At 42.2% G+C, this 15,297-nt stretch overlaps 1 protein-coding gene across 1 annotated transcript in view; it reads left to right on the top strand.

Annotated features, from left to right (window-relative positions):
- ENOPH1 (enolase-phosphatase 1) overlaps window positions 1-15,297 on the top strand; it is a 29,505-nt gene that overhangs the window by 7,834 nt on the left and 6,374 nt on the right. The window contains exons 2-5 of the mRNA XM_018559000.1: window positions 2,156-2,257; window positions 6,221-6,411; window positions 7,987-8,119; window positions 12,056-12,179. Coding sequence (XP_018414502.1) covers window positions 2,156-2,257; window positions 6,221-6,411; window positions 7,987-8,119; window positions 12,056-12,179 — 550 coding nt within the window. The remainder of the gene's footprint in view (window positions 1-2,155; window positions 2,258-6,220; window positions 6,412-7,986; window positions 8,120-12,055; window positions 12,180-15,297) is intronic.

Genomic DNA, 15,297 nt, shown 5'->3' on the forward strand with positions numbered 1-15,297 from the left:
AGGTTCAATCAGCAGTAATTAAAAAAACACCTGGACGAATTGCGGTAATCGACCGCTCGTATTTTCGTTTGCGCATGAACAGTATAAATCGTACGAATTTTGATGTACGGAAATGCCACCAACCTTTGCGAAAATCATACGATCGACCAAAGTTTTCTAACCTGCTGGTTGGTCAAAAGCCGATCGATTGTACAGTATTTGCGGTTGTACACTGCCCATCAACCTTACGAATATCAGACGAAAACGCGATTGCATACGAAAATCATCTGATATTGGTAAGGTGTATGGGCACCTTTACACAACAGTATAGGCTGAACATTTTGGCTAAACCTGGCGGCTGGGGTAGCTGTTTTCCTTTATGGGATATATCTTAAGAACATGTGTGTTGTGGTCATTATAAACAGTCAGGTGCGGTCCACACCTGATGGAATTGTAGGTGTTGGATGGAAGGAGTAATGTCATTTGATCCCAGTATGTTTTTAAGCTCAGCATGAGTTACTGTATTCTTTTTATTGAAATGCAGCTTTTTTTTGTTACAAAATGGTAACAAAGGGGGGAAGTGTATGAGCAAGAAGACACAACCACCATCTGTCACATGTAAATTACTTCTACTCACAATGGGATGTAATTGTATTCACAATGTTCCAAGTGATCAGTATATAACCTCTTCACCTCATGCAATTTAACTGAGGAACTGCTATATAGGACAAAAAAAAAGCAAGCCTAAGATCATACACCAGATTGTTATTAATGCAACATGTATATAAGATGTCAGTAACAAAGCACCAATTTTACATCCAATATAAACATACCAAGCTAAAATGTATGATTTGATCCCCCCTAGTATTGGTTAATTATACATTTACAGTTGAATATACAAACATAGAAAACGTTGTTTGCTTTGTGTTCAAGGTAAACTAAGATTAGCCTATGGTATGATTTCCCGCAAGGCTTTTAAATTAGTATGCACACCTTGTAAAATAATAGGGTTTAAGAATGTTTAGGAGTATCATCAGCTATTGAAGGTAAAGAATCCCTTGGGCTTTTTTCGCATTCCCTGGTCCGGGCCATTGTATTTAAACAAAGAAAACCGAGGCCTTCTGGCACAGCCCACTAGAAGCTGACACAAAAATGATAATATGAACCTCAGATTAAAAATTAGATTCACCTATAGAAAAGTGTAACGGTTTTGAAAATGAATTAACTGTAATGCTAAATTTTACATAGAAACAGTTAATATTGCGGTAATAATATGTCAAGGACAATGTTTTTAAAGTGACACTAAACTCAGAAGTTAAATCTTAAAAATGCATTCAAGTACCTTAACCATTAATAAAATGCATCTTATTAGTGTATCACTCGGCTGTAGATCTTCAAATCATCTCTGAATTGGTGCCGACACTGTCCTTCCTTCTGGAGGGTGGCTACTTTTGTTCCCCATGGTCCCTGTGTGTGTTGTAAAGTAGCCATCACTCCAAGCTTACTCCTGTGATGGACTACAATCTCATGTTTACTTACCTAATTTGTATTGAAGTTAGAATCTATCACAAGAGTAAAATTGGTGTGATGGCTACTTTACAGCACACACAGGGACCATGGGGAACACTCTCCAGAGGAAGGACAGTATCGGCACCAATTCAGAGATGATTTGAAGATCTACAGCCGAGTGATACACTAATAAGATGCATTTTATTAATGGTTAAGGTACTTGAATGCATTTTTAAGATTTAACTTCTGAGTAGACAGAGTACAGGAGGGTTAAAATCTCTGCTAGGTTTTTGTTGCTGTTTGTGTCCATTTTGGGAAGATTTCCCATACTTCCGATCTCCCGTAACTGGAAATTGATAAGAAATTTCTCCACTGCAGTCAGCAATAAATAACACGTCAGGTTTATATTGCTGTCCATGTCACCACTGGGAAGATTTTTCATTATTTCTTCTCCCAGTGACACCCTGTATGATATGATGTGTCAACAGAAAGCGAGAGGAATTCTTCCTTATGGGGACACAAACATCCCCAAAAAAACAACATTCTCTGTAGAGTTTAAAAGATGGGTAGAATAGGTGGTTTGTCTTACGTGTTTCTGTTTTGGTGTGTTTTGTTTTGTTTTTTCAATACATGCAGATCTTAAGTAATATGTTGTTTTGTCCCACAGGAAATTTTGTTCCCTTACATTGAAGACAATGTTAAAGAATATTTGCAGAATCACTGGGAAGAAAAAGAGTGCCAGGAGGATGTTCAGCTTCTAAGATTACAGGTTGGGTTGTGTTCATCATGTTGATCTAAAGCTGGCCATAGAACGATAGAGTTTTGCTTGAAAAATTTGTTTTCGGGACCTTTACTCGATTTTCTGATTTTTAATGGCGTAGAATCGACGATTGTTTTCAACCGTACTGAGAAAGAAATAAATCAAAGGAGCAGGATGACATTTTTTTCTCAAACTAACTAAATTCTAACAGTGAGGCTGCATACACACCTAGAAGACAGCGTTTTTGCAGCATTTCTTTGCACATTTTATGCGTGCGCTTTTGCAAGCAGATTGGGATACAGATGTGTATGGGTAATTTTTTTGCGCATTTCCTATTGAGTCTATGGGAACAAAACGCAATGTAGTTTGCCAAGAAGAAGCTCAAGTAATTTTCTGAGCGACAGGTCTTTTTCTACGCACGACGCTACACTCAGGTGTCAAAGGGGCTATAGAAATAAATGAGATTCCTTGTCTTGCGTGTTTCAGTGCGCATAGTTAAGCACGACACAACGCCTACATGTAGACGGAGCCTAAATGTGGTTTTGTTCAGGAAACTTCATTCATTCCAAAATCAAATGAAAAATTCAAAAGAAATTTTGCACATTTGTCAAGTTTCTGATGGTATTATTGTGTGTTCTGGTGACCGTTCATTCAAAAAGCTCCCAGCTTATGGCCACCTTTATACTATTGATATGTCTGGTAAATTTTATCTGGCTCATTCAGCAATCATGTGTACACTTCTCTACACATTTTCAGACGTTCGCAGACTGGCCATTCTCAGAAGATGAAATCACAGACTAGCTAAATGCTTTCTCCAATAGAAGTCGCTATCAGGGCTATAAAGCATTGCTTCTCCTCTCACTAAGTCCCTGTTCACACATGGGTGTCTCGTGAACACGGATCAAATGTGCACAAAAGTGTGCGATTTGAAGCATGTTCACGAATTGTGCACATATGTGAAACACACTTACGGTGCCATTACTAGTTACTGGCACCCCAAACGCGGCCAAGTAAACAATTTTTCTCTCCCGTTCATTGAAGGACACAGGGCAACAGATCGGAGATCCTGAAAGGTAGGTATATCGCCACCTGCAGGAGTAGGACGCTAGGCATATAACAAAAAAAGACTTAGACAGCCTAGGGGCGGCCCCCGCTGGTGGCCCAACCCCCCACCTGCTGACAAGTCTCCAGTTTTTTGCCTAGCGTCAGGAGTAAGGAGCTAAAAAAATTTCTCTCTGGAAATTTTCTTTTCCTTCTTCCGTTTTTTTGTGATCTGCTAGCAAGTGTCACCAGGGCGACGTGCTGGATGGTGATGGATCCTGGTAGTCTCCCCTGGGTGGCCATCGAGCGCATGCAGGCTCTACCTCGGCGGGTCGGCTGCGACTTCACTCCCCGGGGTGCACATGACAGGGGACCCTGTGTGCTTCAATGAACGGAGAGAAAAGGATTTTACGGTGAGTACAAAAATCCTATTTTTCCAAGGCGTTCATGCGCTTGAGCATGCGCAGGAAAAACGCAGATTGCATGTTGCAAAATTTGTGACGTGTACTATTTAGCATGTATCCAGGGACCCATTGAAATCAATGGGGACGAGTGCGGGAAACAAATGCCCGCGAACACCTGGGAACATACGTCACCACCAGGGCCGGATTTCCCACAAGGCTAACCAAGGCCCGGCCTTGGGGCAGCAGTGGTGTGGAATTCATAACTCTCGATGCCCGGGACGTGCAGTTCCGGGTGCCGGGCAGGTAGTTGTTTTCTACATTTAGCCCTGCTTTGGACAAGCACTGCTAAATGTACAGCGGGGAAGCCGCCGCTTGTTTTGTACAAGTAATCTCGGTGATTTTGCGGAGATCACTTGTATGCACCCTGCAGGTCTGCCATTCTCCATGGGTGGAGAGAGTAAATCTGGCCCTGGTCTCCACAACATCCGTTTCCATTAAGGTGTGAATGGGGGCTTACACAGACATGCAATGCTGCCAATGTACAACGAAAAGAGCTTTTAATGGAGTAACTATATCTGCATGTATGATTGCAGGCTAATGTTTTGTAGGTCACTTTGCACCTTGACATCATAAAACGAAAGGAAGAAAAGCAGAATGTAATGGTAAATGCTAATAGACAAAAGAGCTCCCAATATAACTGAATGTGGTCCTTTTACATTTTAAATGATCATCTCCTTGTCTGGTCAAATTTTAGAAAAAGAAACCCCTTCACCTGTAATCCTGGATAGCAAACTGCGACAGAGTTGCACAGGTCTGAGGCAGGATTACCACTGGAGGTATGACAGACTTGGCACATGCACAATTAAGAAGTGGTCAAGGTCAGGTTATATTTTGTCGCTGTGCTGCCGTAGAGCAGCAGAAGGAGGAATTTATAAATGAAGCTGCCTAATCATCTTAGATCAGTCTCCAGTCTGTCCTATGCTGTTTACCAATGCTTTGCTGTGTGAGAGTTGATGAATGTCCCCCATGTTTTTTGACACCTTTAGCGCTTGGAAAACCTTCAGCCAACACAGTAAATTGGAAGGGGGTGCAGCTGCTGTTGGACAGGGGGAGTCTTCTAAATCATAGACTATGCACTGACCAGGATTGTTAAGTTCTTGGACAAGCATGGCCAACAAAGGACTAACATTTATGTGGTCAAACTTAAAAAATATACCATTTTTGATAATCTTGAGCATTCAAATTGCTTTAACTGCCAGGTTGCTTCTTCAGCTACCCATAGACATTGGATAGTGGTCTGAAGAAACAAGGAAATTTGATTTGAACATGCATGTCAAAGGAGCGGAGCCAAAAATTGACAGCTGAACAGTAACTTCATCTAAACAACTGCAGCCGCTGTTCAGGTGTGACAGCGGCGGGCTCTGGCTTCTGGAATACAATATCCTGGCTTTAGTTTGGGTGAGGGAACCGAGCGTTTTTTCTCATTCCGCACATGGCTGAAGATTATGGCCAGCTTAGGAATGGTCATTGTCACTGTCTTAAATGTATGCAAATTCATACAGCTAAGACCCGTTTTAAAACTAGATACAGATTAGAAAGATGCTATTTGCTGATTAAGGTGAGTGCTGGGGATTTATTGGGTGAAATAATTTACCATGGTACACTACTCATGTAGGTTTAATACTGATGAATGCACATGTAAAGTCTTCAGCTGCGTTTTGGTATGTCTGGGCTTTTTATGTACATGGACCATAGGAGGTGTTGGGGAACCTTCCAGGTATGGTTGTCCCTGTTGAATTAATGGTCATTGATCAGTGTTGCTGAGCATCAAGGTTGAGGCTATTGCAAACAGTGCTAAAGAAGTGTACATAAGTGTCAGTAAGAAGCAGTATGTAGTTTTGTCGTAAAGGAAAAATGTGTTTGCTATGAGCAGGAGAGTATGATGGACCAGTATGTGCAGGAAAGGAATGTAAAGGGTATGACGCAGGGGGTTTCGGCAGTAGAGGAGTGCCAAGAGGTATGACAGTGAGCAGTATCTACAGGAGGGGGTGCCGTAGTACACATGTGTCAAACACAGGGCCCACCAGGCCATTTCATGTCACCCTCGCACCTCTCCTGCAGCTTAATTTTTAAACCGAAGCCAGCGATGTAAACAGGTCCCCAGCAAGGTCCCGGCAGCCTTCCTGTGAATCCCGGCGCCTGTTTATAACACCAGCCAAATATCTTCTCCTTCCTGTGGGTGCAGGACGCCCGCACCTGCCAAGACTGGGACACCTGTGAGACCGCACAGCCCACAAGAAAGTCTGCACTGCCCAGCATAGACCCCACACAGCCCACAAGAAAGTCTGCACTGCCCACCATAGAACCTGCCATGCTGATAGACTCCTACCCCAAAAGACTGAATGCTGTCAAAAGGGTGTGTAGACTTTTTATATCCACTGTACATATGTCTTACACATCACCCCCCCCTACCAAATAATTACAATAATTTTTCTGCTTTTTTTCCCCCTCTGTTCATACTTGTAAGGCAGAAAAAGACCGTGAACTCAATGGATTTGTGCCCATTCCTGTGAATGAAGCAGAGGTACAAAAGATTATCCAAGGTGTGGTCGATAATGTTAATTGGCAAATATCACTAGACAGGAAGACGACTGCTCTTAAACAGCTCCAAGGCCACATGTGGAGAGCTGCATATGCTTCTGGACAAATCAAAGGAGAGTAAGTTGAATCCATTTGGTTTTTACAGACTTGAGGCAGATGCAAAGATTAATGTTTTTGGACAAACCTTTTTTTCATACAAACTGTCATGACAAAAATACCTGATCTTCAATTCCCTAACTCTTTTTCAAAAATGCTCATTCTCTGGCTGCCATGCTTAACCAGTATTAGTAGAGCTTGTTTAGATCAGCAGCATTGGGCTGCCTTGCCCAGTGACGTCTCAATACAAGGACAAAGCAGATAGCTTTATTTTCTATGGTGTCACTTCAGATCAATGTGCTGCATTGGTATGCACTGAGTAAAAATAGGACAGCTTGCATTTTTGCGTAATGCATTGCACAAGCTACATCACAAGGTAAATGCATAGACGCACAAAAACAAAGAGTAAAGAAATGGACTGCGATGCATGTTAAATCACATTTCAGTGCAACCCAATTTGAACAAGATGCCAATGCATGCACTATGCTGTATGGACCCTTAGTCACTGGCTAGGGATAAGTGCATAGTCGATGGAGCCAAAATAGCATACCCAAAGAGGCAACACAGGTATTTCCCTTTAACACAGTTCCCTTAAATTGAGCTATATTTTACCACTGATATTACTTGCAATAAAAAGGCGTCATAGAATGTATAGGAGGAACGGTTAGGATATTGAGCTTTTAAGCAGCCCTTCATGAATGAAAATAGGACAGCTTGCATTTTTGCGTAGTACATTGCAACACTCTAATGCATTGCACAAGCTACATCGCAAGATAAATGCATAAAAGAATCAAATGTAACACTGAGCAACCACAGCCCAGAAGTTTAATACACGGGAGCCTTATTGTATGTGTTTTGGAAATCAACATTTTAAATAAAAGTAACCGTTTACATTCCTTTATGCTTCTCCCAGAAATTACTGGTATGAAGCTAATATAACCGCACATCACTTCAACTCAAAAGTCTGTATGAAAAATGATGTAATCTAAATACTTTGCATTTTGTTTTTCAGTACATGATAAAGCAGAACTCCAGCAAAAAATAACTATACAAATGAATTGCACTGTAAAGATCAAATAACACAACCAGCATTTGCTGCAATATTCACTTTCTGTCCAGAGATTCCCCCACAGTATTTTCTTCTGCCACTAGAGGTCCTTGGTCTGATGGGCAGCATCATTTAACCCAGTTCCTTTGAGCCCAGGATCCTGGACTCACTTCAGTCCGTGACTGGACAGGGAATGGAGAAGCAGCACAGTGAGAAGCTCCTCTCTGTCACTCTGCTTTTCTTGTATGCTTCTTGTCAGCACATAAACTAATTGGCTTTTGTTCTTAAACTCCAACTCTGTTATGCAGAGACTGCTAGAGGGTGATAACAGGTACTTACACTGCTTGCGTTCAAACAATTGCTTTAGTAGTGTAAAAATGATAAGTGAGCTGCCTTCGTTTTTCTCTACCTGCCTAGAGTTCAGCTTTAACTTAGAATACAAGGGACAGCCATACATGATACCATAAATGAATTAATGTTGTGGAAGAGATGCATTGTTGTCTACCTTTTTGATGTGCTAAGTGAAAACATTTTACATTTCCCCTTAGGGTCTATGACGATGTTGTTCCAGCACTAAGAAAATGGAAGGAAGCAGGCATAAAGCTTTACATATTTTCCAGCGGTAGCGTTGAAGCGCAGAAACTGTTGTTTGGATACTCAATTGAAGGTGACCTACTTGAGGTACACTTTTATTTGTACACTATCATTGTTTTTTTGTCCTGGCTTGTGTCTTTGTAAAATATTTACATGACCATTTGATAACTTTCAGTTTTAAATAAGGAGACAGATGCTCTTCTATATATGTATGTGGCTCTCTCACTCCTTTAGGTTTCTTAAAGTGGACCTGAACTCAAAAAATCAAGATTTGCTATCATAACTTCTGTGCCCAAGCATTCCTCTTACTGCAAATATAATGTTATGAGGCCTAGCTAAGGCGTTGTGACTTTGACTGCTAGTCTCTTGAAATTTGGAGTGAGAATTGGTGATGTTGTCACTGTGCTGCTCACTGCTCTTATTGGAAAGAAAGCTGTACCTGAGGAGTACCTACAGTCCAAGGACCTCCTTGCTTCATTCAGTCTCTGAATCTGTGTTTTCTGCACCTCTCCTGCTGCTTCTTAAAGGAGAACTATGGGGTCAGGGCTTTTCCCCATAGTTCTCCTAAGGGTAACGGGAGGACACAAACCAGCTTCCTCGCGTCACTCAAAGCTCAGTAAACCACGAGCTACAGCTCGCGGTATTCTGAGACGCCGCAGCCAGAGCGGATCCCGACAATTATGCCTGGATCCACCCTGCTGCGTGAGTGACAGCTGGCTCTGCATATCTAGAGGTAGAGCCAGCTGTACCCGCCCCCTCCCCCGTCCGTTCCGCCAGTCAGCGCTGGCGGATCGGAGCGGGGTGGGGGGAATCCAGCCCTTCCCCTGTCACGGCTCTCTGCTGGTACAGGATCGAGAAGTGAGCGAGCGCCGGTATATGTTCACTCACTTCCCGATCCACTGGGCCGACCTGTGACAGTTTCATTGTCACAGGTCGGCTCAGATTATGAGGCTGAATGAAAATCACTCACCTCATAATTCTCCTTTTAAATACCCCCCCACGTCAGGGTACTAATCGTCAGTGTACCAGTCATCATGGTACCAGTGATCAAATGACCAGCTATGATGAGGCAACTCTGACATCAGAGAGCAAAGGTCTGCCACCTAGCAGATGGCCATCTCCAGTCCACATAATGACATAGTGCTGAACAAGAAACATGTGTTTACATTAAAGAATTTAGTGGACTTTCTTAGCTTACAATAATTTAAAATAACTCCATTTAATGTTCAGTAGATTCAAATAATTATAAAATTATATCGACTTTTTTTTAACTAAAAAGCACCCCATTCACATACCCCAGTCAACCACTTCTGGATCTTAGATGATATAGTCCAATGAATATCGCATAATTCATTTTAGGGAATTTGTAGAAAGCTGGTGGAAACATGGGGAAAGCTCAACACGTTTTGTATATGTGCTGCGCGAGCAACTCCCTGTGTTTTCAGAGCAGAGGGAAAGTCGCACAGCAAAGTAAAGGGCCCAGAAGTTTGCAGGCAGCACTACCGCAGTGCTTTACAGAATCCCCAGCAGATGGCATATCCATACTTACTTTGAGCAAAGCTGCCCAAATATGCAAAATAAGTCATACTTGGAGTTCTGTCTACAAAAAACATTATGGTGAAATAAAGGCTCTGTACTTGAAGGTATAGAAGAGCAGGCCATTGTTATTGAAAAATGTGGTCCAATGACACAAAACAATTGGCAATGCAATATTTACAGAGACAAGGAGTGCTGTAGGTATATAATGAAGGAAAATGCAAATCAATGTGCACATGACTTTACTCTGCAAAGGTCCTTTGTAAAGTGTTTTGAAGAAAGTTTACACCCTTGTGTATCACAAAAACAGCTTTTTGTAAACCAGAGTGAAGTTGAATATGGCGATAAAATGAGAAATACATCTCAAATGGTGTCACCTGAATTTGGTAACTAAGGTTATGTTCATTGTTTATATTTGTTAAAGGTCAGAGTTTACTTATTTTTAAACATTAACCACTTGAAGTCCGCGGTGTTAAACCCCCTTCCTGTCCAGGCCATTTTTCAGTGTTCAGCGCTGCAGTACTTTGACTGACATTTGTTCAGCCATACAACGCTGTACTGAAATTAATTTTAAACCATTTTTTGGTGACAGAGCTTTCTTTTGGTGGTATTTAATCACCACTACGGCTTTTATTTTTTTACTATATTAAGTAAAAGTTACCCAAAAAAACCAAAACAGTTTCCCCTACATTAAATTATAAAACATTTAATAATTCCCAATTTTTTGGTAAAATATAAAAGACGGGGTCACATCGGGTAAACAGACACTAAACATGTCAAGCCTTAAAATTGCGCGCAAGGTACTTGACTAATGACTTGTCGAATGCCTTGGGGGTCCTGCAGCTAGGGCAAGACTGACGGCCTCTCTGAGAGGCAGGTCTTGGCGTAATTTGAATACTGCTTGATTACACGGCCTGAATACTTGTTTATAGTGGGAGTATTGTTAGTATTGTTCAGAATGCTCCATCTACTATGCATATGTTCCTTGATGGATTGTTATGGATGGAATTAACCACTGCGTGGTATACTTACTACTTTGACGTGATGACGTTTGTTTTAAAAATGTAAAGATTGCTAAAAGTTAATAAAACATTTTTGAAAAAAAAAAAATTGCGCGCACTCGCGAAACGTCAAAAAAGTAAAATAGCCAAAATTGGCCATAGGCCACGCTTTAAAAGCTTTTACCGCTCATCAGTTTAGTGTTATCAGTGATTTATGGCCCTGAAATGATTGCTCTCACTGCGACGTTCGCGGCGATATGTAACGTGTAGCGCAATTGTCGTTTTTGTGCGCTCGCACACCGAACGCGTATTTAGGTTTATATGTGGGGGTGGGGGACTTAAACATTTTTGGGTTGTTTTTATATGTGACTTTTATTTCTTTTTACTTTTTTTTTTACTTTTTTTTTAATGTCATTGCTATTACATAGGGGGATAACAATCCCCCTATATAATAGCAAAGGCACACTGACAGGTCCTCTTTATGGAGACATTAGGGCTCTCTAAGACCCCTAATGTCACCTGGGGACCCCAAAGAAGCTGATGAAGCAAATATCTGCCTCATCAGCTTCTTCTCTCTGGCTATAGCAGCCAAATGACTGACAGGTGAATGCGGAAGTGATGTATTACACATCACTTCTGCATTCAGACCTCGGAGGGAGTTCAGCAAGGAGGAAGATGCTGATCTCCCTCCCATCTTACCTCCTAACACCCTCCCGAGCTGGTCCCGGGCCGCAGATGCGCCCGGATCCTGGGATTGAAGATGAGGGGTCAGGAGGGAGGCGGCACTCCAGGGGGGGAGGGGGGGCCAACAAAACACAACATACAAGCGATCAGCGGCTATATAGCCGCCAATCGTTTGTAAGGGAAGCAGCCGGTAACGGCTGTAAAGAACGGACAGATTTTTTCTGCCCGTGCTCATAAAAAAAAAAAAGCCGTCTAATTACATCAACCCGCCCATGTGAGTCTGCCGTCCGTCCGTTTTTTCACAACGGGCGGACGGAAAGAGGTTAACGGACACCTGTTGATCAAACTTTTTGATCTTGTCAGAAATTCAGAGCTATCCTGTGTCCTCTGACATGTCCTGTCTTATCTTTTTACCCTTTTTTTTTTTTGGCCCTCCTAGTTGTTATCATGGACTACAGAGTGTTTAGCCTTTTATGTTGTAGAGATCTGAGAGCGGGAGTGGTTGAATAACTTAGCAAAAGACAGTGGCCAGGGCTGACACCACTTAGTCCACACAAAAAACAGGGCTTAACAGCTGACTGCTTTTCTGACAATTCAACACGTATTTTCCTGTACTTGCAGTGTCTTTAACCCCTTCGTGACTGACGACGTACAGTGTACGTCGCCAGCATCGGGGCTGTTTAAACAGACTCCCGGTGACTTTTGCCGCCGGGACAAACCATGAGGAAAATGTGCATTTTGTTCGCAGAACTACAGCATATGTTTTTTATTTTTGTCTTTCATACACTATTATATTTTACAGTTGTTTCAAGGGCACTTTGACACTACTGTCGGGCCTAAGGTCGAGAGTGAAAGTTACAGAAAAATCGCTGATCATATTGGATGTTCAACAGAAAACATTCTTTTTTTAACAGATATTACTACAGGTAAGCATTCTTACACCTAGATTAGCAAAACTCTTCTATATGTTAAGGTGCAAAGACATTCAGAAATATCAGCGAACCAGTAAATGTACCTTATAGCCATTAGCGGGTGATCAGACTGTTTTATTGCTAAGCTCACGCTAGAAGAAGTAGTTAAAGGAGTTGTAAAGTCCCAGCATATACTATCCTGTTATAACAACAGCATTGTTTTAGTATCACGTACCTGGTGAGAGACGGACAGTCAAGGAGGCTTCTCTTACTGCTCACATCCTACACCCCTGGAGGTGGGAACAGGGTGTGAACTGGCAGCGAGGAGCACGAGTGCCACAGGTAGGATCAGGCACTGGTGCCAGGAAAGTACAGGAGCAGAGTCAAGGAAAGCCAAGGATCAGAACCAGCCGGGCAGCGAAGTACAGAATCGAGAGGCAGTAATCAAGTCCAGGAGGCGGGCCAAAGTCAGCGGCAGGCAGCAATCAAGTCCGGGAAGCAGGCCAAAGTCAGCGGCAGGCAGCAATCAAGTCCGGGAAGCAGGCCAAAGTCAGCGGCAGGCAGCAATCAAGTCCGGGAAGCAGGCCAAAGTCAGCGGCAGGCAGCAATTAAGAAAGGTCCAAAACAATTTGAATCACGGAGGTACAAGTAGAAGTCTTCAACGGGTCAACAGGCACAGGAACACACATAAAGCTGAAAGACCATCAACACAGTGAGCAGGGCAGGTTTATTTAAATAGGCCACTACCTTAATGCTTGTTGTGACTTCCTGTGTGCGCCATTGCGCACCACATAATACTTCCGTCCCGTTCTGTAGAGACGTTTGTGCGCAATGCACGGCCGTAATTTTCACCTTATAAATAGGAATACATTCTAGAGTTGTTTTTGATGCAGTCAAAAGCTTACTTGAAAAAAATCCCTTTTACATAGCGAGTGCTGCCTTCTGTCCACGCATCACTTTCAACAACTTTCTGGTTTCCCAGTGTGCTTTGCATCTCTTTCCTTGCTGCTTGATGTGATGCAATCTCGATTTCCCAAGGCTACATATCCCATCATGCATTGCTTCCAGCAAGCAATGAAAATGTTACTTCAGACATGACAAGTTGTAGTTCAGAAGACAGGCTCTGTGAAAGTTGTGACACAAGGAAGTGCATATTCACAGGGCTGAGTGACGTGGAGAAAGTACATGCTATGGGCATCTTCAATAAGTAAGTTTACAAACTTCTAGATTGATATGGTTATTAGGAATGGGACAGAGCTTATGGAAATTTAATACAGAAATATATATTTTAGTTTTTGAGAATAGATACCCTTTAAAGTATATCTGAAGCCAAAACTTTTTAGAGTATAGAAGAGTTAATACCCCTGGCAGTTTATTTTGCCATCATTTTGTGCCACATTGGGGAGATGTCCCTTCTCTTCCTGTCTTGTAGACACAACATGAAGTGAGAGAAAATCTCTCCAAAGTGAGGGAAATGACTTGTACATGTGTACTCAGAACAAGTGACCACTGCACATTTCTTGTGCTAATGGAAACTCAAAAACAAACAGGTCAAACAAATGTACTGGCTATCTATTCTTCTTTTCCTACTTCCTGTACTATATTTTGCTGTGGGCTTCTTTTTTTCCTCACTATTTGGTGGTTTCATGACTTTAACCTCCCTGGCGGTATTCCCGAGTGTGGTTCGGGGTTGATTTTCAGTACCAAGAGCAGTAACCCCAAGCCACACTCGGGATTGCGCAAAAGTGTCACTTACCTTGTCCCTGCAAACCCACGGTGTCCTCTGCTGTGTTTGCCCAGCCGATGCCGGCATTCAGCTTTCAGTTTCGTTTTTGGGCGTCACAGCGGAGGGCAGGGCCACCGGGAAATGCAAAAGTGAAAACAATCTGCTATAATTACATATATTTATCAAAATATTTCACTTTAATTTTGTCCCTAGAGCTTTGTCTTTGCCTGCACTTTTACTGTACTCTATTGACTGTGGTACGGATCAGGCAGCGCCCCCAGAATTCCCATTTACTGGACCATTTTTTTAATTATATTAGACATTTTTATAATTATTTATTATATTATAATTTTGTAATTTCGTGTTTCAAACTTTATCATACCGGGAATGTCTACTGGGCTCTTCTTGTTTGGACAGATTTAGGTGAGTTCTTCCTAAGATTTACTAAGAATTACAGGCCTACAATATAAAACAATAAATTGCCATGAAAAACAATGTACCGCATTGGCATGCTAAAATCCTCCATATTCATACCGCCAGGGAGGTTTAAATGGGGAGCACAGCAGTACAAGCAGCAGGGCCACCGTTAGAAATCTTGGGGCCCCCCACACCCTACCTGATAGGGCCCCCCTCCTAAGTAGCGCACAGTGAGATGTTGCATCGCTCTCTAATGTGCAGGAGGAATAGAGCAGAGGTTCTCACCCTTGTGAGGATAGTGCCCAGTAGTTTTCTTCCAAAACCTTCCTTAGAGCGGAAGTAAAGTGGTTGTTTCGAAGGTGATTGCCATAATGTGCTATTGTGCGCAGCATATTAGCACATTATGGCTGACTTGCAGACAATGTCCTTCTACATTGCTGTCTGCTCTCCCCTCCGTCGCTGGCACTGCCATCTTCTCCCGGTCTTCTTCCAGGTTCTTTGATTGGCTGGCTAGCATGATGTCACTCCTGTGCATGGGAGTTACTTAATTTCAGCATGCTGGGGTCTGTGCACTTAAAAAAATAAAAATAAAATGCTGACTGGCAGGTAGGAGTTTTTTTGGTAGAAGAGACTTAGTCTTTGCTAATGAAAACCTGCCCATTAGCAATTTTTTATAAACACATTTTACTTCCACTTTAATGCAGCCCATTAAATCCAGTAAAAGTATGGAAATACATATTCTGCATTCCCATACTTTTATTTATATAGTAAAGGCATGGAAATGGAAAATATGTATTCCCATACATTTATTGTATGAGTATACACTTTTTTTCGCCTGCCATGTATGTCTGTTGATCTACTTTGCAGTCATGCTATCATTAAGAGGTAGATAGACATATATAGCGGGCACTAGGCAGGTGACACATCTGTTTATTGCATGCAGTGCTGCATGTATCCTTCAGTGCAGGTCTCCTCCACTCTCTCAATGCT

This window comes from Nanorana parkeri, unplaced genomic scaffold, assembly GCF_000935625.1.
Source record: "Nanorana parkeri isolate BGI_ZX_2015 unplaced genomic scaffold, ASM93562v1 scaffold374, whole genome shotgun sequence".
NCBI lineage: Eukaryota > Metazoa > Chordata > Amphibia > Anura > Dicroglossidae > Nanorana > Nanorana parkeri.